The sequence below is a fragment of the Enhydra lutris genome, unplaced genomic scaffold (assembly GCF_002288905.1).
Source record: "Enhydra lutris kenyoni isolate GAN:26980312 unplaced genomic scaffold, ASM228890v2 scaffoldscaffold5, whole genome shotgun sequence".
Lineage (NCBI taxonomy): Eukaryota > Metazoa > Chordata > Mammalia > Carnivora > Mustelidae > Enhydra > Enhydra lutris.
The window spans coordinates 18,407,825-18,432,209 of NW_019154089.1; the positions used below are offsets into that span (position 1 = coordinate 18,407,825).

The window sequence follows — 24,385 nt, forward strand, 5'->3', positions numbered from 1 at the left end:
AAGTACAAATTGTCCCAAAATTCAGTGCCACATACTGGCACTGAAAGCCCCTACTATACTTATTCTCATAATGGTACCCCCCTTCCTGTGTTCCCTAATTGTTTTCAGCATGTGGTCTATTGTAATCTCTAGCTCTTTTCTCCACTTCTCCTGTCTTTCACTGGAAATTAACCTCTGTCATTTGTTACTAAATATCATTTTATATAGATATGTGATTTCATATATGGAGACTATTGACATTCCCAACATCAAGGTAATTAAAAATCATATTTCCATGACTTAGAATATTCTCAACCTTACATTGTTTCATGTCTTTGGAAATTTGATGAGGTTAGTCTTTGTACTTTCACCCAAGAAATGTTTTTTTTTTTTTTTTTAAGATTTTTTATTTATTTATTTGTTTGACAGAGATCACAAGTAGGCAGAGCAGCAGGCAGAGAGAGAGGGAGAAGCAGGCTCCCCACTGAGCAGAGAAAGAAATGTTTTTAATGAAGTGAATTCTGGGACTGATCTGGGTAGGTAGGATACATGGAGCAGATCTAAAATTTTAGTTCTCACTGAGAACTCTGATGTTGTAGCCTACATAGATGTCAGAATGATACAAAATGCAAGAATTACCCCCCAAAGTATATTCTCAAACTTCAAAAATATCATTCAACAAAAACAAAAATGAATTCCAAAACAATGAAGGAGGCTTAGAAGCGAATCTGTGACATTTTCTGAGACTTTGACCTTTCGATAGCAGCGGGCCCAGCTGTTTAACTTCAGTTAAACAGCAGTTTAAGTGTTGTGGTGCAGTGATCTCAAACAAAGACATTGACTGTGTCTCCACTGTGTATCTTCCTCTGCAGGCAATAGTAGGGGGATGTGTATGTGTGTGTATGTGTCTGTGAATGTGTATGTGTACTGTCTCCAGTGGGGGGAAACAAGGAGATGTTAGACTGTGAGCCCACTGAGTTTACCGCTACAGCGTATGCCTTTTCCAGATGGGATCTTACACTACTCATTCTACAGATGACCACTTGATTTGTTGGGTAGCTAGTATGGTATGTTTATTTCACAGTTTCACTCATTTACAGCTTTTAAAAAAATAGGTATTGCTTCAACAGGGTTTCAGAGCAGAGATTTCCTTTTAAACCTTTAAAAAAAAAACCACAAGGGGCGCCTGGGTGGCTCAGTGGGTTAAAGCCTCTGCCTTCGGCTCGGGTCATGATTCCAGGGTACTGGGATCGAGCCCCGCATCGGGCTCTCTGCTCAGCGGGGAGCCTGCTTTCCCCCACTCTCTCTCTGCCTCCCTCTCTGCCTCGCTTTCTGCCTCCCTCTCTGCCTGCTTGTGATCTCTCTCTGTCAAATAAATAAAATCTTTAAAAAAAAAAAAAAAAACCCACAAATATGATTGAACCATACAACCACATTTCACCTCTTTTAATTCCCTCATTCCCATTAGAAACATTTTGTTAAAAGCTCAAGTGATTCCACCCATACACACTGAATTGGGAGAATTACCAAAAAGAGAAAAAGAATGAGAGCTTATGGTACAGGGGGTTATACAAAAGAGAAGCCATGGTTTATTTCTGAAAGTAAAGGTAAACACATACATTTATTAGAAAAGGAAGCTAAAGAATTAAAGATGGAAAGATTCTCTTAATGAAGATTGAGTCTGAACTGAAGCCTTTATCATGACACACTGGCAAATCTCCACTTAATAACGCTGTAGGCTGAGCTTGACCGAGGGGCAAGGATGCAATAATGTGCTTCTTGTTTTTGGGTGAGAGTGACAGGACTTGGAAAAGCTAGCTTTTCTGCAGCCTGCACATAGGTTCTGGAACAAGTCCCATTGTTACTCAGAAAGTTCAGGACTCAGGACCAACATTCTCCTACTCATGCAGGATAAACTACTCCAAGTAATCCAGCTGGAAGGATTGGGGTTCCAAGCAAGGCCAAGCTTACTTGTTCTAGGCCACTTGTTTCTAGGTAATGCAGTTCATGATCTAATAAGCATCATTCCTGGTCACTAGAGCATAGGAATAAGAGCTCCTCTTGGAAAGATGCAGGAGATCCGCTGCTGGGAAAGTGCTGCTTGGTGTCAGAGAAGCAGGTAGAAATGAACTCAGTTCTGCAAGTGTTGATGGCAACAGTTCAAATTAAGACTCCTTAGAATCAGTGTTTAAAAAAAAAAATCTTCCATCTTCATCCCTGATGTGGGGAAAGGGCTTTTGCATTGCTGAGGACTGGTGTACATTTAATAGTTAAATGATAAGACATATCTAATGGGGGAATAAAGCCCCAGAGCTATTTCAGTTAGGATTCAGGGAAATGCATTATGTCTTAGAAACAAATTTATGTTAGAGATTATTGACCCATTAATGTTTTCTTGATTTACATTTGATTTTTCAATGGTGGAACTTATTGGGATTTGGGGACAATTCTGCTGTGGTATTAAATACTGTATTAAAAACTCATCTTAGTATTGCGTTAGTGCAGTGACTTCCAGCGAATTGACTTGGGCCCACATTTCATTTTAATCAAAAACAAAAACTAGAAAATGTTACTCCCTAAATAGGTAACAATGCATTTTATAAGCACTGTAGAGAGTTAGTAAATAGCATGTATGATTAATTTAGAAACAACCACTGACACTTGAGGGTTACTCAATACATATAATAGTTTCCTTCTCATTTTTTATATGAAGTAAATGCAGACCAGGGAGCCACTGAGCAAATAGTCAACTCTGAGTAGGTTAGTAATCTTAGGCTCCATGGGGATGTCTTTGGTAAAGATAAAAAGGGAATGAGTTGATGTTTCTATTACAAGACTCTGTAATGCTAGGACTTCTACACAGCTTAAATAATGGTTGGGGGAATATTCTTTGAGGAGAAATGCTCAAATGTTATTTTAGTCACTTGTAGCTCTATTGGGTTAGCGCACACACTTGGCTTAGAATCCCATTTACATCATTACCTTGTTCTGTTGAAGAACCACAACATGCAAACAGTTCATCGTACTCTCAAAAATACATGTAGTACGCCCAGTAAAACACATTGGATAGCATAAAAATCAAAGGAAATAGTAATTTGGAATATCGATCAACATTACTGGGGTTTTGAATTGTGAAATAATCAACAATCCTGCCCATCTTATCTCGGAAGACAAACTTGAACTTGTCACTGGTTTTCATTGTCAAGTCACTATAGTCAACATTATCACCAGAAATTTCAATGCTGGCAAAGCTGATCTTCCGTTTAAAGCTGGAGATGGAACTGTTGATGATGTTAGTAATATTGACTTCTTCTACTTCCTTTGCCGTCCCCTAGATCATAGACAATGCAGTTAGCTTGAAAGACTTGACTTAGCAAAATAAGTAGCTAGACATTTAAATACTTAGAAGTCTAAGTATTGAATAATCAGGTTTAATAGAAAGTGGCACTGAATGTCTCAGATGTAGGCCAGTGGGCCAGACTTGGCAGTTTTGTTATCCTGCTTAAAGGCACCCATCCCTAGGTCATCAGCTTGTATACTGTGGAGAATAACCATTGCCCACTGTTGCTATGCAGAGCTCTGTGCTAAATGCTCAGGCCTTGAAGTTAGCTGGTCTGGGTTCGAATTCCATTCTGCCTCTTGCTATTATGAAATCTGAGTCACCTTAATTCCTTTAAAACTTGGTTTCCTTGCCTGCAAAATGGTGATGGTATTAATACCTACCTCATGAAAGGGATGGGAAGATTAAATGGGATAAATTATGTAAAGCATTTCGTAGGTGTTTGATGAATTCCATTCTGTCCTAGTGAGGGGAATTCATTGATTATGAGAGATAATAGAAATCAGCAGTGTCTAAAAGTCTCTGCCACACAAACAGAAACAGTGATGCTCCCTACAATTCTGGGAAGCTGTCATTTTCCAACATGCTTGGAATGGGCATAGCATGTGGGGAGCGTAGTGAAGTCAGAGACAGCAGACTTTGGATCCTTGGCCAGGCTACTTACTAGCTGTGAGGTCTTAGATGAGCCATCTCACTTCTCTGAGTGGCAGGTTCCTGAGTAGCAAATTTGGAATAACAGTGGTAGTCATCTGACAGGCTATTGGGTGGACTGAAGGAGATGTCTAGCACATAGCAAATACCTTGTAGTGAAGCTATTATTCTACACACAGCAAAAGAAGGGCTTTCTGATGACTTAGGTAAAGGATTTTAGTAGTTCTCCAGTCCTTTATTGCCATTCTACCAAATCCAAACCTTTTTTTTTTTTTTTTTTAATTAACTATTGACACCTTAAGGAAGCCTACAGGGAGTAAAAAGAAATGCATATTCTTTTTTGGCTAGTACATAGGATCATTTGTCTTTGGTATTGGGTAATAGGACTATATGAAACATTGTTCACATTAGTCAGACACAAGGGAACAAGGCCACTGGGTCTTTGGGTTATTCTGATTCATTTCCTCACCATTAGACCCTGTGTGGTCCTGGCACTTTGCTAGAGTGGGTATCTGTTCTGTGCTGAACCCTATCACTTTCTTGCTTGTTAGCATAAGCTTTAGTATAACAGTGTTTATCAAACTGGGCTTCCAAAGAATCTCAGGGTTCCATAGGCCTGGAGTGAACAACAGTTAAGAGCATGGCTATTGCCCACCACCAGTGAGAATAACAGATAAGTGCCAGGCTTTGGAGCTAAGCAGATTCAAGTTCAAATCCTAGCTCTGCCTCTTCATCTACATCCCATGGGACAAGTCATTTTCTCTCCCTGTAACTCAGATTCCACAATTATAAAGATGGAGATAGCCTTACTGGGTTGTTATGAGTATTTTAAATGATATTTGCAAAGGGCTTGTAAGTAAGTCTGGTGCATGTAAATGTTCAATTGCTAATAACGATTATTCTTATTCTGAGAGCTGGACCACAGTGTTTCACTGCTAACTCAGATAATGGCAGTCTTTCCCAGTTAGCAGAAACATATGCTAATTGAGAAATTTGCTGCAATTTATTTTCCATACATTTTCCAGCAAACCAATACTTGTATAATATAAGAAGATAAAAATGCAACAAAAGAATTAAATAGTAAATACATATTAATCTGAAACTTGTAAGCAGCTGATCACATCTGGTTTGATACTGGGTTTTTCATGGATGCTTGTTCTTGTGGTTGTGATTTCATGTTGCATACAGGCAACAGTTATCTTCTGCTAGCAGATTAAACATGTTAATATCCCACCGTACTTGATGGAAAGAGCAGTCTTTTTCAAAAGGTGCCATGACTTCCAGATGACCCCACCTGAACAAGGATGAGAACTGCTGGAGCAAAGTGAATCACTTGGGGATGGGAACCAGTCAGGGTCATCTCTACTGATCAGCACAGGGCAAGTGATGAATCATATACAGGGTCTTCAAAATTCTTACCCTGTCTTTGGCTGCCATCTGCTGTAAGGAGCTGTAGTGGGCAACTGCGTATTCCAGTAGCGCCCCAAACACGAAGCTAAAGCAGATCCCCAGGTACACATCGATGGCCTTTATGAAACAGTTGGTATTGGGAAGAGAAGTGCGGGACCCGATCATCAGCGTTGTCATTGACAATACGGTGGTCACTCCTGGGAAAACAGGTAGGCAGTGTTCCCACATCAGTGGTCTGTGAACCTTTCACCTCTACCTGGCAGACTGTCACCATTCAGGATTTGGCAAAGGGGGACAGAACTCAGAGATGGAACAGCTTATTTTGAAAAATCTGTGATCTTCTAGAACAGGATTGATTTATCCATTTTGAATGGATAGGAGTGATAGGGTTTTCTAAATGTTTTACCTTCTGTTTTCCCACTGGAGGGAAGTGTTCAGTAGGCAAAATAACAGGTAATAGACCATCCAATCACAATTCTCTCTTATAACTATAAAACATGTTTTGAAAGGCACTGTCTCTCTCTTTCTCTCTGTAAAAGATCTCTCAAGAAACCAACTCCTAGAAGCATCATATGAATATCAGTGGGAAAAAAAGAAAACTGGTAGAAGGTAAAAAGAAACAAAGTTTTTGTTGTTGTTGTTGTTGTTTTGTTTTTGTAACCACAGTTCTTAGAAATCTCCTGTTGGAGCTACTTACCAATGCAGGTTCTTGCAGGAACTGAATCAAGGGAAATCCAAAATGAAACCCAGGATAACACCACCAGGAAAGTGGAAGGAACATAGGTTTCCAAGATGAAATACAGGACATTCCTCCGAAGCTCAAATTGCAAGACCAGTCGTGTGTAATTTCCTGATTGGGTAAAGAAGAGATAGGAAATCATGTCTCCTCACACAGCAGAGTGCTTTCCCTATGGGACATTTAATTAGCTATATTCACATTAATTTATCTGTTATTCACCAAAACCTAGTTAAGCATGAACTGTCATTACAGTTTCACTGGGAGAAACTGCTGTTGCATAGAATGAGATGTAGAGGGGTGTTGGTACCCCCACCCCTGATCCTTTTCTTGTGCCTTGCTCTGTCCTAGTATTCCTGCAGCATTATACCTGCTGGTTTCCTCGACGTCTACCTCACTAGACTCCGAGCCCTTGGGGGGCCATTTCAATACTGGGTGTGAAGTAGGTAATAGTGTCAGTACCAAATCCTCCTGCCCTACCACACTGTGGAGGGGGTTCCTGGGCGCCAAAGAGATAAAGTGGAAAAGAGATGGTATTTCTGACTCAGAATGCAACTCAGTTATTTTGCTTTTGTACAATGCATCTCATGAGTCACCTGTTTCCTGTCGCGAACTGGTGACCAAGGTGAAATACCGTTGGATGGTATACTGAGCAAGCCTCAGATTTTCCAGCCCACGCACAGAGTCATTCCCTCTCAGCCAGCTGAACTCCACGTCGTTTCCATCATAGCCCCCTGGGAAGGAAAACAGTGCCCTGGTCAGTGCAAGAAGGTGGCAGAAGAACTAGTCTGGAGACTACTACGAAGTGTGGGCAGAACGAGCTCTGTCTTGATAGTGAGCCCATGCAAAACCTGGTGTGATTTCTCACATGCAACTGCAGTGTCTTCCCAGAACAGGACGACCAGCTAGGGCTATTTGCCATCAGTCAAAAACCAGCTCTGTGCTAAGCATCACAGAGACTTGGTAGGTAATAGGCCTCTAGGATGATATTTATTGAACTCATTCCTATCTGTGAACACACACAGCCCTAAGCTCCACAGTGCCTTTCAGGACAGTCTAGCAGCCCCCGCCGTGTTCTCATTGACTTTACAGTTGGTCTGTTACTATTTCCATGTTGGCTTAAATGCAAGCACAAAAACAGAAGAAGACAAGAAACCTGCAGCTAGCCCCTATATTGATGTCTGTTAACTTAGGCATTCGATAAATCTCAAGGCAGTTTTACTAATATAGTTCATAATAGTAATAATAGCTACTTTTTATGAAACATTTATGCTAAGTCTTTTATACATTATGTCTCTAATGTGCTCACAAACTTGCAAGGTAGGTATTTCTATATTTCCTCACTAAAAATTTTTTTCTTTATAGTTTTGGAAATTGGGATGGATCTCAGAGTTGATACATACATACATACAAACATACATATAAAGTAGAGCTTACATTTTTTCCTAAAATGTTACTCAGTAAATGCTGTGCCTTAGAATAGAGGAACTGTAATATTTTGCCCATTTTATACATGAAAATTCACAGATTCAGAGAGATTGCCTAACTTTCTCAGGATAGCAAAGCAAGTTAAAAACAAAGCCAGGATTGTATGTTCAGAAAGTCTAAACCTGTGGGACACCTGGGTGGCTCAGTCAGTTAAGCCTCTGCCTTTGGCTTGGGTCATGATCCCAGCATCCTGGGATTGAGTCCCGCATCAGGCTCCTTTCTTGGCAGGGAGCCTGCTTCTCTCTCTGCCTCTGCCTGCCACTCTGTCTGCTTGTGTGTGCTCTCTCTCTCTCTCTCTCTCTCTGACAAATAAATAAATAAATAAATAAATAAATAAAATCTTTAAAAAAAAAAAGAAAGTCTAAACCCAAAACCCATGGGTGATGATAGTGATGGTAATAGCTATCATTCCATGAGCAATTATGGTTTTTTAAAAATATTTTATTTATTTATTTGACAGAGATCACAAATAGGCAGAGAGGCAGGCAGAGAGAGAGGAGGAAGCAGGGTCCCCACTGAGCAGAGAGCCTGACGTGGGACCCAATCCCAGGACCCCGAAATCATGACCTGAGCTGAAGGCAGAGGCTTAACCTGCTGAGTCACCCAGGCACCCCAGCAATTATGTTTCTAAGTTGCTTTACAACATCATCATCTCATTTAATCCTCAGAATATCTCTCTGAGAAGACAGATGAGTGGTCAATAAATACATGCAAAGATGTCCGACACCATTAGCCATTAGGGATAAGCAAATCAAAATCATGGTCAGATACCATTTCACACCTGTAAGAATGGCTGTCATGAAAAGACAGACAATAACCAATGATGAGAATGTGGAGAAGCTGAAACATTGCCAGCGGGAATGTAAAATGGTACAACCACTTTGGAAAACAAGTTGGCGGTTTCTTGAAAACTTGAACATAAATTTACCATTTGATCCAGCATTCCACTCCCACGTATCTGCCCAAGAGAAATCAAATCACGTCCACAAAAAACTTGTAGACAAATGTTCACAGTGGCATTATTCTTAATAACTACAGGGTGGAAACAAGCCAAAGGGACGTGTACTACTTGTACTCTTTCATATGGAAGAACGAGGAATAAAGCAATAAAAGGGAACAAAACGATACAGTCTCCAACATGTATGAGCCTCAAAAACATGCTACGTGAAGGAAGCCAGATGCAAAAGACCACATGTTGTATTGATTCCTTTTATATGGAATACTTTTATACTCACAGAGACAGAAAATAGAGTAGTGGGGCTGGTGATGGCAACCGAAGACAATGTAAATGGGCAGAAGGAATCTTTTCGGTTGATGGAAAAGTTCTAACCACGAAATGTGGCCACGGTTGCACTACTTGACAAATTTACTAAAAATCTTTGAATTGTACACTTGAAAGGGCTGAATTTTATGGTATGCACATTTTACCTTAATAAACCTGTGAAAAGATAACTCTTTGAGTCAGATACTGTTATTTTTCCTCATTCACTGATAGGGAGAGTGGGGGCTGGAGAGGTTAGTTCTAGTCACCCAAAGCCACTGCTAGTGACAGGGAAACCCAGTGATCCCAGAACCTGTCATCTTAAACATGGAACTATATTGCCTTCATTTTCCCAGGCCACTCGGAGATGGGACCCAGTGTTGGGACTAACATTTTGTTAAGTCCTAGCTTGTGGTATGCACTGTTTAGCCATGGCTGTCTTCCCCTCCACAGGGCAGAGAAGCGGTCATGAGCTCTTAGAGTCTTTCCAGGTAAAAATTGCCTATGGGCTTTCTCTCAGAAGCACCCCAAAATTTACTGTCCAATTTAGCTGTCCAAAAATGCCTAGGATCCCCAAGAAATAAAAAAAAGTCTAAACAGGTGAATTTTACAAGCTTCTACTTGGACACTTTACTTTTATGACTATTAAATGCTCGCAATCATTACATTATCACGGCTCTTGTGGGATGCTAGCAATTCTTTCCTAGGGATGGTGTTCAGGAAAAAACAACAACAATAAAAAACAACCCTTGGTGAGGTTTCTGTACCCAAATAACTGCCAATAAAGACTCAGTGAAAGCTTCCTCTGCTCACTGGGGAGGGTATTCATGCAAGCCAAGTGCTGAAGTTTCCAGGAGAATCTCACTCCTGGGATTTGAGATGAGCAGAGCCACACATGGAGGGCAATTACTTTTTTCCGTGTGGGGCTGAAAATGAGTTCTCTTTTTGATAACCTCAAGTTTTATTCTGCCCCCAAATAGCTGTATTGCTTTAAGGAGGTTTTGTATGCATTTAATCAATAGGGTAATTAATCTGCCCATCTGAGTCTTTAATTAAACGTCTACCTCTGAAAAATGACTGCCACCTCGTAACGGTTGTGCTTCTTGGATTCATGTCCTCATGTCAGAAATGCCCGCTGATCCCCAGTGCTCGACTATGGTTTTTCCTCCTGGTACAAGCCATCCCTGGATGCCTGAATGAGGCATCGTTTCCCCAGGACACCTGTGGCGGATACCATTTTCCCAAGTTTGGTGGGCATTTCAGAACAATGGAGATTTATCCAACAATGCCATTTGATACATATCAACTTAGAATAAATGCTCATTCCTCATCATAGATCTTCAGAATGCAGTTTAGATGCTCCTGCATTGTTGTGTTAAGCCATATGTGTGTGTGTGTGTGTGTACATATATATGTATATATCATATACATACACCCACACCCACACCCACACACACACACACACAAACACCAAGCAACTTCTTTTCAAAGTTGGAAGCAGTTGTGCAATAAATGTCAATGACTGCTTTGACCAGTTAGCAATTTTAACCTCTGCTGTGTTCTTTCTGGCTTCTGTGCCTTCTCAGATTCTGAGTCCCACTCCTTGTCCTATAGACTCCCACTTCCTTGGCTGTCCTGTCTACTCTTAGGTAGAAATATTTAGTGCCGATGCACAGTGGTCCTCCCCCAAATGATGTAGTGTCAGAGGGCTATCTTTGCGAGGTCTCTAAATCTCTCTGGACAGACACTCAGAAGGGCTGAATCAATACCAAGAAAAGAAAGGCTGCTGTGTGTTTCTTCATGAATACATGGCTCTAAGTCATGTCACCCAGGAAAATCATCTTGGGGGCCTGCAGGATATACACTCACAGCTTTCCAGTTGCAACTTGCATGTCTGTGTGTCCATGGGGTATTTCGACAGGTCCATGTTACACGCAACAGTCGTTGTGATTCTAAAAAAGGAAAAATCGGTTCAAAAGGAGTGATATGGGGGAAAGGATACATTCCCTTTTAAGGGCCACTCCAAGAGTACTCTGACCTTGACTCTTACAGTGAACGTGTGACTTGCAGCCTGCACTCAAAACATTCCTGAGGTTTTTTGTGCTACATAACACCTTTGAGTTGTGGTCAAAGCTGGTGTCCAGAATGGAGGAAACTGGAATGTGGGCAGTGAAGAGGCAAACTTAAAAGAACATTGCAGAAGAGAATTGCTCGTTGGTTTGACATACTTTTGCACCAGTTTTAAAATGTAATCTTTATGACAAACCCAGGAGGAGCTAGAACAGAGAGCACTGTCACTACTGTCCCTATTTGACAATAGACTCAGGAGCTTGCCTCAGCTCACACAGCTCCTAGTAGCTGGAGCCCAGGTCTCCAGGCTGGAGATCAGCACTCTTGGAGGAAGTAGAGGATGTTGGAAGGTCCCAGGCAATGTGGCTCTTGGGGACCAACACCTAGAGACATTCACTTAATCATCCGCAAAGCCCTCACAGTGGAGATTTCAATAGGCTGACCTTTATCTTCCTTTTTTTTTTTTTTTTTCCTTCAGTGTCACATATTTTGACTAAGCACCATTTTTATTAAGCACTGTGCTGGCTTCTTGGGGAAAGTGAGATGATGCATACATGGTGCCCACCTTGAGGAAGCTCACATTCATTTCAGGGAGACAGAGAATGACAACATCTACCATTTACTGCACGCTTACCCCAAGCCAGTCCTGGGTCGAGGTGCATCTCATGCATTATTATCCCTTTGAATTTTTAACAACAGCTTTATGAGGTAGGAAATATTCTTCTCCTTTTGCTGCTGAGGAAACTGAGATTGAGAGAATCCAGCAACTTCCCTCAGGTCACAGAGCAGGGACAGAACAGGGACTTGCCCCCAGATGTGTCTGATTCTAGAGCCAGGCTGTTAACCATCATCCATAATCCTTGCACAGGACAGATTGTATTATGTGCATAATACATACAGAAGACAGATTTATACAGGCACAGGAAGGGGGACATTAATGTTGATTGGAGTTGGGGGTCAAGGGAGCGGTCTAGTTTGGCTTCTTGAAGAAAGGGTTGGGGCTTTGGTTTTTGCCAAATTGAGGAGTGCCAGATGAACAATTCCAAGATTCAGTTTATTGGCTAGCTCAGTCTTTGTTGCATAATGTCAGCTTCTTACTTGGGATCTACAATAAGTCCCATGAGTATTTGGTTTCTGGGCTTCTCCCCAAAGACTGTGGGGGAAGGTATGCTGGGTCCTTGCACATCCCTTGCACAGTCAATGATGAGCCTTTCCTGTGGGTTGCCTCTTGCTGCATCTAGGGAGCACCTTGCCTATTCTAGCCAACCAGCCACTTGATGCACAACTGGGTGGAAGGAAATTTTGGCCTCAGGGACTCGGGGAAGGGACAAAGGAGAGCCCATGACTCCAGATGGCAGAGGCCTTGGGGCATTGCACTTGGCTTCTCTGCAGAAAAATGCCTCAGCCAAGGAGAGATGCATTCTAGGACAACCGTAGCTCCACTGAGCCCCATGAAAAGAAAATCCCTAATGTGGACCTACCTCTCTGTCACTCTTGCTAGTCCCCTTATTCCCTTGCTAGCTTTTTTTTTTTTTTTTAAAACTCTTTAAGAATCAGCTCAGAGTTCTGTGAAAGCCTCCTCTAGCACCACCCCAAACCACTAACTTACTGCCCAACTCAGCTCCCTGCCCCCCGCCGCGATGCTGTTCCTTTGTTTCTCCATCTGCATCAGGACAATGTCTCTCATTCAGCTGTGGATTCTCAGTGTCCATTGTGGGTCCTGGCACAGAGCAGGCATTCTGGAGCCGCTTGTTGAGCCAAACTGAACTGAAGGAGGGCCCTTCTGTTACAGGGACAAAATTCTAGGAAGGCAGGAGCATGAGAAGGGTGAGACCTCAGGGTGCTTATCTGAGTGCTGCACAGAACCACCAGGAGATATTTATGCCTTTTCTTCTAGCCATTTCCCCATTCTGCCCTGAGGTGGAAGGGACCCAGTCACCTGAGAGCGTACAGGACGGTGCCATTGGAGAAGAGGCGAATGAGCCTGTTCCCCACAGTGACCTCATGGAGGAAGGACTTCTTGGATTCCACAATGTAGGTGTCCGGCACCCAGAGGAACTCGACGAGGCGTGCATCCAGAGTGAAGCTCTTGTTGCCTTCAAAAACCAGCCGCTGGTCTGTCCAGCGCTGTCTGAGGTATATGGTGGCCGTGTAGTCCTGAGGGGAAAGCCAAGTGGTAGAAATGGATGTTGGGGGTGGGAGCGGGGGAGAAAGACTTTGAAAATGGAAGGAAAGGGGTGAAGTCTTACTCCCCTTCCAACCTTGACTTAGGTCAGGAGTACAGACTATAAAGTCTTATTCTTGAGGGAGCAGCCCAGAGCAATAAGAGAAGAAAGCACCTCATTTATTCTAGACAATAACTCTCACTGCCAAAAGGGAGCCCCACAGGAGCATGTTCAGGGCCTTAACTTGCTTGCCCTCTGTCCCAAAGGCCCGACCAAGTTGCTGAAGGTTTTGGTGAGCTAAGTGATTAGGTCGTCTAGAATTTACCAGGAAGGCAGAGCAGGACCCCTTGGGCAACCTGCCTTTAGTGTCACTTTGTCTTTAATGGTTTCTCTCTCTCTCTCTCTCTCTTTTTTTTATTTTAAAGTTTTTTTTTTTTTTTAAAGATTTTATTTATTTATTTGACAGAGATCACAAGTAGGCAGAGAGGCAGGCAGAGAGAGAGAGGAGGAGGCAGGCTCCCCACTGAGCAGAGAGCTCGATGTGGGGCTCGATCCCAGGACTTGGGGATCATGACCTGAGCTGAAGGCAGAGGCTTTAACCCACTGAGCCACCCAGGCGCCCCTTTAATAGGTTCTCTTAAGTGAGAGGATGGTGGAGAGCAGTCATGTGATTGTCAGCTGTCAACAGCTTAGCTTCTCTTCTGCTCTGGGAGGACCCACGTGATATTCAGCCTTTCCCAGTGTACCTCCATTCTCTCCCTGGTTTCAAATGCATCCACTCCAATCCCTCATCTTTTCCCTCCTGGCTCTTGAATCTACTTTCCTCCTGATATGCGGAAGATCTGTTTTACAAGAATCTTCTGCTGCCTTGAGTTTAGGGATAGGTCTCCAGCTTCTGCCATTCCAAGTGCATGGGGGTGGTGGGTCTCTGTTCTGTTTTCGAGTAGGTAGAAAGTGCATCCCCATAAAACACAAGAAGGGCTCCTCAGGGGGAAGATGAAGAGTCGCACTTACCATGTTACTTTCTGAAATACTAGAAATACTTGCAATGTCCAGAGTCAGTGCTATCTGAACTGGTTCTCCTAAGAATGAAGAAAACACCAGAAGGACTTACACAGAAACACAAACACACTATGTTAGCACAGTGCTTTAAAAATTAGGAAATACAAAATAACACTGGCCTATTGGAAAATTTTAACCACTCTGAAAATATATAAAGTGAAAGGAAAATTTCTATCCTCCCCTTGTCAGGAAGAACCACTGTGTAGAATGGAAAAAAAGTATGAAAAAATTTTTGTATAAAATGCACAAATATATAAATAGCTTAACATGTGAGAGAGAACACCCTATGTTCACGAGTGCATATTTTAGAGGATGTAGTGGTATTTGTTACTTTTTTCTTGGAGGATGTTTCCTGTGGTGCTTGTAAGAGACCAACTGTTTAGAAATGTAGTATGAGATTTGGAAATTTATGCACAGAGATCTTTTTTCCCTCCCCTCAACTAAGTAAATTTACCACAAGATGGCATTCAAGACTGCTCAAGATTGAGCTCTTGCTTACCTCCTGCCACTTCCCTCCTCTTCCTTTACTCTCCAGAAAGCCTAAACTATTTAGAATTCCAGAACCTTCCCCTGCGATCTGGTTTACAGTTATTGGGCCTCAGGCCAAACTCCTGAGAGTGCGGGTCTCAGCTCTTGAGAAAGAGGCCTTAGGGCCACCATTCTCAGAGGCCAGGCCAGAGCAAGTCTGTTTCTCCTCAGCCTATAGATGTGAAAGGAAAGTTCAGGGGTGAGAAAGATGTGAGTTCACAGCTAGGAAAAGTTACTGAATCTTTCAGAACTACAGTTTTCTCCCCTGTGAGTAAGGCTAATGCTAATGACATCATGGTGGCATGGAGAGGGTTAAATGAGATTAGCAAGTGACAGCTTCTTTACAGGGTGATGGCAAGAGGAAATACTTGAGAAGAAGGTGATCAAAAATAATGATCTGTACAAAGTCCCAGGACTGTGTCTGTCACATGATAATAGAGATTCAATACATGGAATTCGCCTTCCCTTCCCTATCACCTCCGTAATCCTAGCTAATTCTGGAAAAGGAAAAAATTTACTCACCAGGTTAATAGCTACAATAGCTTTCACTTGAAATAAATAAGTCGGGGTGCCTCAGGGGACTGTGACAATGCATTAACCAGGAAGAGGAGAGGTGGAATTCAAAGGAAGCTTAAAACCATCTAATTGCTAGGAATCAGACAAAGCAACCTAATTATTAACTGAAGGAAACCAAGCCATAGAATGTAGGTTGGAATTTGGAAAGGGAGTTTTAGAACCAATGCAATTAAGAATAATTTAGCTAATACTTGGTGTTAATATTCGGTGGAAGAGTGGGAGACTTTGAGGACAGACCCTCGAAGGTGATGAAGGAGCACGGTGCTAAGTGGCTTTCTGGCTCTCAAGGCAGAAATTAAGACAAGGAGTTTGGAGTCAGAATGTTTGAATCCCCATGCCCACCACTTGGTAGCCATGTGACCTTGAGCAAATTGCTGAAGCTTTTCGTGCTCCAGTTTCTCACCTGTGAAAGAGAGCTATTCATGTCTACTTCTGAGGGTTGGGTTGGGAAGGTAACAGGATCTATTTTTAAGTGTCTAGAGCACAGTGAGCAGTGGGTCAGTGTTACCTGCTCCCTGAGGAACATGGAGAACAGAAAGTGCACAAAAGTCCACTCCACTGTGCTGTTTCGTTTTCTTCCAGCTAGTCTAGTCTGGACCTTTCTTCATTTGGCTTCTTTATGGACCAGAACTTGCTTTCTTCCCCTTGAGTTATAAGAGTGAACTGTGCCACCAGAGGGCAGCTTCCTCTTAGGAAAGAGGTCAAAGCTAGTTCCTGGACAGTGTTCCGAGGGCCTGCTTACACACCTGCACTCTGGCTACCTCATTCCCTGAAAACCCTATGGAGGTCTTGTCTCTTAAGGACCTCAAGTGGGCAGACATTACAGAGAACATGGTCCCTGTACAGAATCCCAGGCTGCCACATACGGGTAGGTTCCTTTAGAAGACAGATTGCCAAGGTCTTGGGGCCTGTGCTTTCCCCTTTTCAGCCCAGGTGGATCTGGGTCTCACACTCCTCAGGTCTACCCTGGATTCAGAATGGGCACTTTGCCCAAGAACCTTGCCTCTTGTCGACCTGTGAGCAGGCAACAAGAAGGGCAGTATCCTGGCCTTATTTGGGGTTTGGGAGGCAGAAAAGTTGGACCTAACCAGGGTGTACAGACTCATTTGCTTGTCATTAGTTTTCAGCTGGGCCTGAAGACCAGGGGAGCCTAAAGCCTTCCTAGGTTTATTAACTTAAGGATCTCAAGTCTTCATTGTATGCCTCTGAAAATGGTTTCTCTGATCTCCAGCTGAGGTGGGTGTAACTGGGCCAGCTGCTGTGCCCTGAAATCTGTTACAGCACATGCTCTGAGGCCATGCTTTACACGGCTGTGCCCCACCAGTGCCTGAGTGTGGTGGGGATACTAAGGCACACTGTGCCTGGCAGGCAAGGGGACGGGAGACTCCTCTGATGGGAACCTGGGCTCAAGGTCTCCCTGGAGGCCCTTGCAAACACAGAGAACTGCACCATAGTCTAAGACACCTGTGCCCAACCTTCCTGCCCTCCCTCTCTCCTTCCCCCACGGTCAGCTTTCCCCTCTTCCCACCCCACATTCTGTCAGAGGTATTGCCCCAATAAATATCTTGCATGGATAATCACCTTTTGGTGTCTGCTCCTCAGAGGACCTGCACTAAGACACTAATCCTAGATTTGACCAGAGAATTTTATCATGTGAGGGGAGGAGCAGGAAGAAAGGAAAGGGGATTAAAACAGACCCACGCACCCTGATGACGTGGCAGGCGCCATGCTTCGTGTCACCCACTTCGTCTCAGTCAGTCCCCTCTGTGAGCTGGAAGATATATCCCCATTTTACAGAAAGGGGGCAAGCAGTAGAGACAGGAGCCAAATGGAGGTTTGCTCAACTCCAAGTCTCTTTCTATCACTTTCTGCTACATAAGATGACGCCAGCATCCACTTTCGTCAATATCGTATTTTATAAACACAGACTGAGACCCTGTGAGGAGGTATGAGATTGGCCTCATTCCCTCCCTCCTTGCCTCATTCTGTCACCAAATACCAATTGAGATCTTGCTCTCTGCCAAGCGCTGGGCTGCTGCTGGGGTTAGTGAGGTAAATAAAGCAAGACCCCCTCAAGGGGCTGCAGCCTAAAGCTGAGACAGATATAAAACCAACGGCATTGCTGGTACCACCAAGTAATGGCTATGATTTGGAAGCATGTTCAAAACAAAGTATGAAGAATGGGGATGGGGCCTAAAGGAATCAGGGCTGGTTTCCCAGAGGAGGAAAACTTTGATTTCAGACATGAAAAATCGGCATTTTGCTAGGGAGTCAAGTTGGAAGAAGCCATTCTCAACAGATAAACAGTCTCGACAAAGGCATGGAGCCCAGGGAAGCCAAGGGGGTCAGGGAGCATTTGGGGCACACTGGTGGCAGGGCAGAGTGGGGAGGAGTTGGGGCTGGCAACACTGGCAGACAGACAGAAGCCGGACTGGGAGGGCCTGGTGTGCCAAGGGGCTCTGGACTCTGTGCAGAGGATGCTGGGACATAGGCAGGTGTTCTGAGCAGGCAAAGGGCCCAGGCAGGTCATCCAGGTGGCACAGTTGGGGTTAGCCTTGAGTGACCGGGCTGAAAGCTGGAAGGCTGGGTGGTGTGGTCCTGGCGAGTTCCTTAAATAATGACACTGGAAGTGGGGGCAGAAGGAAGACAGTGTGTGAGGGGTTGTTAGAAGCTCTGGTCCCCTCCTTAGCGGGGATGAGGATTTCTTTATCCTGCAGGTTGAGAGGCAAAGCACATTCTGAAAAGTGTGAAAATCAGTGGCTGTCCTCACCCTTCATTGCTCACCCTTAACAGGTCACAGACCAGAAAATGGAGTCAACTAAAACCTTCTGAAACCCTCCTCTGCATATTGCCTCTGTTCTTGTCCTTTTGAATTAATGTCCTGGATGGACAAAAAGGATGACTTACCACCAAAATTGGGCCTGAGAAATTTGTTATATCCTGCTGTGAGATTCTCAAAGCCTGGCAGGGAGAGCTTGTCACTTCTGCTGACCTCAAGGTTGAACTGATTCCCCTGGATACATATCCTGGAAAAGAAAGTGGGTATTGGTGCATGTGCTTATTAAGGTGTGAATAAGCATGTAGACACATAAACTTGAGCTTGTGTTTGCACGTATATGTGTGTGCTGTACCCATGTACCAGTGGTGACTTTCCCAGAGAGAAATCTCTCCGCTGCTAAGTTAATATGTCCTTATCCCACTCCATTTTATTGTCTGTTTGCCATACATCATCAGAACGCTGAGATAATTTGGGAAACCCTTCAAGTGTCTTTAGTAAAAAGCACAAGGGGTTCATCCATCTATGACCATGTTGGAAGCTTGAGTTCTCCGGATAGAATATATGGCAGGAAGTTATGCTGTCTGGGTGTATCAGGAAGGTGGATAGACTAGGCTTTATCTTGCCATTGGTAAGTTGGAGGACCTGCCACCCTTCCTACTTCATGCATATATGCAAAGCAATTCACCAAGGTCATTGTGAGGTAACAAACTCACCTCGGAGTGAAGAGACTCAGACATATGAAGGTCAAGGGGAGACTGTATTTCATGTTGATAAGGTGCTCATGCAGAGAGGGACCAAAGTAGAAATCACCTGGGGAAACAAGATGGGAGAGGTGACCCAAGGGGCTCACCTGCTCCAAGCCCAGCTCCATCCCGTGGGTCATCAGCTGCAGTATTTTCTCAGAATGTGTGGGGAGCAGGCTCTTTCCACACCATTTGGTTATAGTTCCTATTCCCTCCATGCCATCCAGGAATGACTTCATTTTGGAGGATCACATCATAAATCCAACCCAAATAAAGGCTGACACCTTGTTTAGAGAGTGGCTCAGAAGCATCAGAAATGCAGCCAGTCATCCTTGCCTGTGTATCTGGAGAGCCCCAAGACTGTCCTTTCCCTGTCCTTATCCTGATTTTGCCAGGAAGGACACCCCCAACTGTGCACTCACCCGACAATGCCATTAATCCAAGGGTCTAGGCCTGTTAAGCAGGTCAGGTAGACAGGAAATGAAAACTTCCCAATAACAAACAAGCAAACTTCCCAAGAACCTTCCATGTGCCAACGAATATATCAGATACTTTCCCACGGATCTTCTCACTCCGCCATCACTGTGCCTTTGTGAGCTGGGTATGTTAACCCCGCATTGTGGTGAGGAAAGACTCACAGAAAGGTCACTGTGAATATCAGAGGAGACTCTGAGCAAGGGCTGGCAGCCTTGCAACCGTGATATTGGCAGCTCTCCCAACCTCCCAGACCTGCTCCCTGGGTGCTCTGAAGCCGTTCCACCGGTTGGGTGAGTGAGCATCGTGTATGCGTGAGGATGGTCAGGGAAGACATGGCCCAGGGGCCTGGTCTCCTCAGGCTTGGGAGTTCCTATCAGGTGTTCCTCCTGAGAGAGCAGCCGGCAGCCAGGCTGGTGAGCCTGCGACTTGTCATGCTGGTGACAGCAGAGTGGGGATTCTTGGGTGCGGCTTAGGGCCTGAGCTGAGGCAGGCAGTCCCAGGGTGGGTCACCCCTTCCTCTGTGGCAACCTCTGTAAACCAGGCCACCTTCAAAAGTCTAGCCCTTCTGGGGCTTAAGGTGCCATTCAGCCATTAAGCAACTAATATTAATTTTACTTAGAAAGCAAATACATGCTCATTGTAGAAATGAAAACAAGATAGAGAGGGATAATTAAAAGTGTAAGTCCCAGTGATCTGTCAATGTAGGTTCATCAATTTAATGAATGTCCCACTCTGGTGGGCGATGTGATAGTGGGGAAGGCTGTATGTGGGGTGGGGTGGGGAGGCTCCATTTTGCTGTGAGCCCAAAATTTCCCTAAAAAAATAAAGTGTGAAAAAAAAAAAAACAACAAACCCCACCTCTCCCTCACCTCTCTCTAGTCTCACACCTCAACCAGTTGTCTCTTAACAGTTGTGCATTCTATGCATATATTATTGTGTATTTATATACATCTATAGCTGCATGAAGACAAAATTAAAAAATAAAATTCAGGTGATAGTATGCCTTTTTTGATATTTACTTTTTTGCTTAATAATGACAGCCGACATTTCTTAAATACTTAATGCATGCTTACACTCTGCTGAGAACCTCAGAAACTCCTACAACAACTCATTGAGGTAATTACTACCATTCTCCTCATTTTACAAATGAAAAAACTGAGGCTTCAAGAGGACAGGAAACAGTCCCAAGGTTGTAGAGCAGGTGAGGGACAGACCTGAATCCGGGCAAGATCACCCCATCTCTTCTAACAGCTACCCCATGACACATGCTCTTCTCCAATGCCAGCTTCTCAGTCCCTACAGACCTGCCTCATTCTCTTTAATGGCTCAAGGTATTTCATAAGATGGGGGCGCCTGGGTGACTCAGGGGGTTAAGCCTCTGCCTTTGGCTCAGGTCGTGATCTCAGGGTCCTGGGATGGAGCCCCGCATCCGGCTCTCTGCTCAGCAGGGAGCCTGCTTTCTCCCCTCCGCTCCCCCCTCCGCCCGCCCGCCTGCCTCTCTGCCCACTTGTGATCTCTCTCTCTGTCAAATAAATAAATAAAATCTTTAAAAAAAAGGTATTTCATAAGATCAATATACCAACATTTATATAACACACACCCTGCACATGGTACTAAATTATTTCCTCATTTTCTACTGTTACAAAATCAGTAATGACATCTTTGCACATATATAAGCTCCTGGAACTCTGCACTCATATTTCTCTTCCTCAGCCCTTTCCTTCTCATCTTTTGATAAGTCAACATTGTCAATCTGCCAATGATCATATTCAAACCTTCTTCCTTTAGTTCATCTTCCAGTCTCTATCCATTCCCCTGTCCCTGGCATCAAGTTTAACAGTGTCCAGGGAGTGGCTCCCATGACTTCCCATCCCTTCATTCAATTTTCCAAAGGCTTAATTAACAAGCTCCTCCTGGGAATCAGGCATGTGGGAGTCATCCCCAGAGCTCCCGTCTAGTGAGAGAGAGAGGAGCCTAAGCAGTGAAGTGACACAGCATTCCCTGAGACTGTCCTATACCAGGGACTGAGGCAAAGGGGTACATGGTGTGCAAAGGAAGCAAGTGGTCAACTCCATGGGGGAAGGCTGGGACAGTGCCAGGATGGAAGTCTTAGAGAGAAGATCACTAGATTCTTGAAGAAATTGTTTCCACCTGCCAGATGGGCCCTCCAGATGCTGGGCAAAGATAGGGAGGCTTGCCCACCAACACTCTCCCATCCACTTAGGCTCTGTCTCTCCCCTCTAGCCCATGGCCACCTGTGACTTCTTCCTACTCTGTTCTGACTTAGCTTCATTCTCATTTTGGGATATTCTTAAATTCTTCCTCCTCTTATGGGAAATTGAATTTATCAGGCAAGTTGGAGAACAATCTAGCTTCAGCTCCAAGACTCCTATTGAATCGTGTTTCTCTATGTTAGGGACCTGGGCCTCTGAATCTGCTCCATGACGTCTTGTGTCTGAAAAGCTTTGCCCACACCAGACCTGGAAAAATGTCCCCATGTGACCTTGCTTGATCTGGTCAGATTGTTGAACAGGTCTCATTCTATCTTAAGGAAGAAAAGAGAAGAGGAAGCCCCCTAGATGCTGTGCTTGGCGTTTAATTGCATTTAATTCTCATGACCATCAGGCCCAGTGGGAGTGAATTTCTAGAATCTCAGGTTGGTGAAGGGATTTGGCCAAGGCCACAAAGCAATTAAGTGCCGTGATTTGAATCCAGGTCTTCCAGGCCCCTGTTCTTTGCACTGCATTTAGGAAGAGGGCCCCAGCTCCCACAGTGAATTGGATTCTGCTTGACTCTGGTCCTTCTTACACCAAACCCACCTCTGAGAGAGGGTGCTGCATCCACACTATGTCCCAAATGGCAACCCAACAGTCCTGGTGCCTTCAGCCTGCCTGGCAGAAGAGCCAACCGCCAAGCAATGGCTTATGTATCTGCCTCCCTGAAATAAGGCTCTGGCCACCAGTGCTGATGCAGACCTGGGAATGGCATTTGGCAGCGCCACATACTGACCCACCAGAGGGGAGTGCCCTGAGGGGTTGTCCCCAGAGCTATGGGGACCTGGAGAGTCCAGCTGGATCTAGCCCTTCCCACCTGCAGGGAACACGGTACTCAGAAGGTCTCCAGAGGTTCCTGAGTAGAGGCAGCCTAGAACTTTTACCCTACTCTGATGGGTTCTCTGCCAAGATCCGTCCTCTACATAGAAAGGTTTGAACTTTGGGTTGACACACCTGAGTCATTTAACCTTTCAGAGTGTGGGCTCTCCTATCTGAGAAATGGAACAGAAAGCCCTCCATAAATACTAATTTTCATTCTCCTCTCCCTTTGGCATCTTCTATGGGGACTTCAGGGAGCCCACTCTGATCATGAGAGCCCAAAGCTCAATCTCATCTAATACCCCTCCGCTGCCACCCAGGGCAGGAGCTGACTGTAGTGTCCTTTTCAGGGCCCTCATTTTGGCATCAGCCCAGGAAGTACAGGGTCAAGACACAGGACTGCAGGGTCACCCAGGTGGCAGATGGCAGCTTTTTCTGGACTGGCTCTAAGAGGCAGAGGTAATTCCAATATGCGCACATTTCCATTCTCATTCCCAGAATCTCCATTACGCAGACAGTGAGCCCCAAACTTGTCCTGCTCTGGCCTTCTTCCCATGCAGGCAGAGTCCCCTGACTTCCGTCACTTCTGCACAGACAGAATCATTTGTTGGGAAGCAGGAGTGGAGCCCAAATTAGGTCGAGGCCAGGAAAGCATTAATGCCATGGGAGCCTCCTTAAGAAAATCACAGCAGATGAAGTTGCGGGGTGTGGGGGGCCCTGGTTGATAGTGCAGAGAGGAAGGAGCCCTTGTGGCTCTAGAGTTAGACAGAAGAAGCTCTAATCTTGACTCTGCCACTGACTTTGAGATTGTGTTGCTTCTCCCTGAGCTTTAGTTTCCTCCACTATAAAATGGGATGGTAATCAACAGTTCTTCAGACAGTGGTGAGACCTGATACAAAGTAGGTGCTCAGCAAATTCTAGGCCCAGCCGCCGCCTCACTCCCAGCAGGGATTGCATCTGAATTTCCTTCCCTTTCCTCCCTCCAAATACTAGAGGGCCCAGCAGTTTTCTTACCAGGATGCTACCGAGGCTCTGTTAGAGCAGGTCCTTCTGGCCTTTGGGCTGGGCATTCAGGCAGAACATGGTCTTCCGGGTCCCTGAGAGTCTCATCATCCTCAGCCCTGACGAGCTGGCTGCAGGCAAACGGCCACTCTCTGATGGAGTGGCTCTCCCCATGGGGAAGACAGAGCTGCAAGACCGGCTAGGCAGAGAAGTGGGCAGAACCTTCCATGGCTCCTCCCTTGGGTGGAGCTCTGACCTGGTCCCTGGTGTCTGTGGGAATCACCCAGCTCCTGCTATGACTCCTGGCTGCCAGGGCTTTGATTCTGAGTTGGTGTCTCAGCTGAGCTCCTGCACCACAGCCAGAAAAGAATCTTAAGATCAGAGACCCATGAAAGTCCAGGACAGTGGGTGACCCCACCCACCATGCCTGGAAGATGGGTCCTGGGCTCTGAAATTTGAGGACGCCTCTATCCTGGTGTCATGGAGCAGGTCTTAGCAGCAAGTAAGACCTTGGGCAAAACCACTTTACCTCTCTAGTCTTCAGCTTCCCATCCTGAAGATAGAACTTGACCATTTCTAAAATTCTCATTCCTTGGGCACTTTAAGGGCACCTTCAGAATCAACAGAAGCCTAGTGTTTGTAAAAGGAGACTTGCAGATCTGAGGCCATTGTGGGAAGTTTTCAAAAAAAAAAAAAAAAAAAAAAAAAAAAAATAGGTAAAGGGCCCAAGGGAAAGGAGGATTGGGTCTGAGGCAGCCAGCCTGGAAAGAGGTGGGAGGGACTTTGGGAAAAGTCTGGCTAGATTTCTCGATATCTCCTCCACCATCCCCGTCCCTCACATAGAAGGTTTTTAACTCCCTGTGAAGCCCCTTTAGGGTTCTCTGTCCTCCATAAGCAGTTGAACCTCCTACCAGAAGGGCTTCAACAGTGTGCACAGACTCCTAAATTCTCCCTGTCACCATAGCCAGTGGCCCCAAAACTCACCCCCGGCTCCAGACCCATGGGAAGGCGCAAGGAATTCCCCGG

At 44.8% G+C, this 24,385-nt stretch overlaps 1 protein-coding gene across 3 annotated transcripts; it reads right to left on the reverse strand.

The window, feature by feature from the left end:
• Positions 1–2,169: 2,169 nt before the first annotated feature.
• Positions 2,170–23,653, reverse strand: LOC111141225 (gamma-aminobutyric acid type A receptor pi subunit). 3 transcript variants are annotated; one of them, XM_022493640.1, is made up of 10 exons: positions 23,372–23,653; positions 18,759–18,855; positions 18,174–18,292; positions 14,115–14,182; positions 12,875–13,092; positions 10,735–10,817; positions 6,713–6,850; positions 6,078–6,230; positions 5,390–5,577; positions 2,170–3,310 (listed from the first exon to the last, which is right to left on the reverse strand). In XM_022493640.1, the coding sequence occupies exons 2-10, from the start codon at positions 18,809–18,811 to the stop codon at positions 3,008–3,010; spliced, it is 1,323 nt and encodes a 440-aa protein (XP_022349348.1). In that variant the 5' UTR covers positions 18,812–18,855; positions 23,372–23,653; the 3' UTR covers positions 2,170–3,007. The 3 variants fall into 3 exon arrangements, with proteins under 3 accessions (XP_022349348.1, XP_022349346.1, XP_022349349.1); XM_022493638.1 differs by lacking the exon at positions 23,372–23,653 and adding an exon at positions 21,486–21,558 and having other exon boundaries at positions 2,938–3,310; XM_022493641.1 differs by lacking the exons at positions 5,390–5,577; positions 23,372–23,653 and having other exon boundaries at positions 2,938–3,310; positions 18,759–18,811.
• Positions 23,654–24,385: the final 732 nt, after the last annotated feature.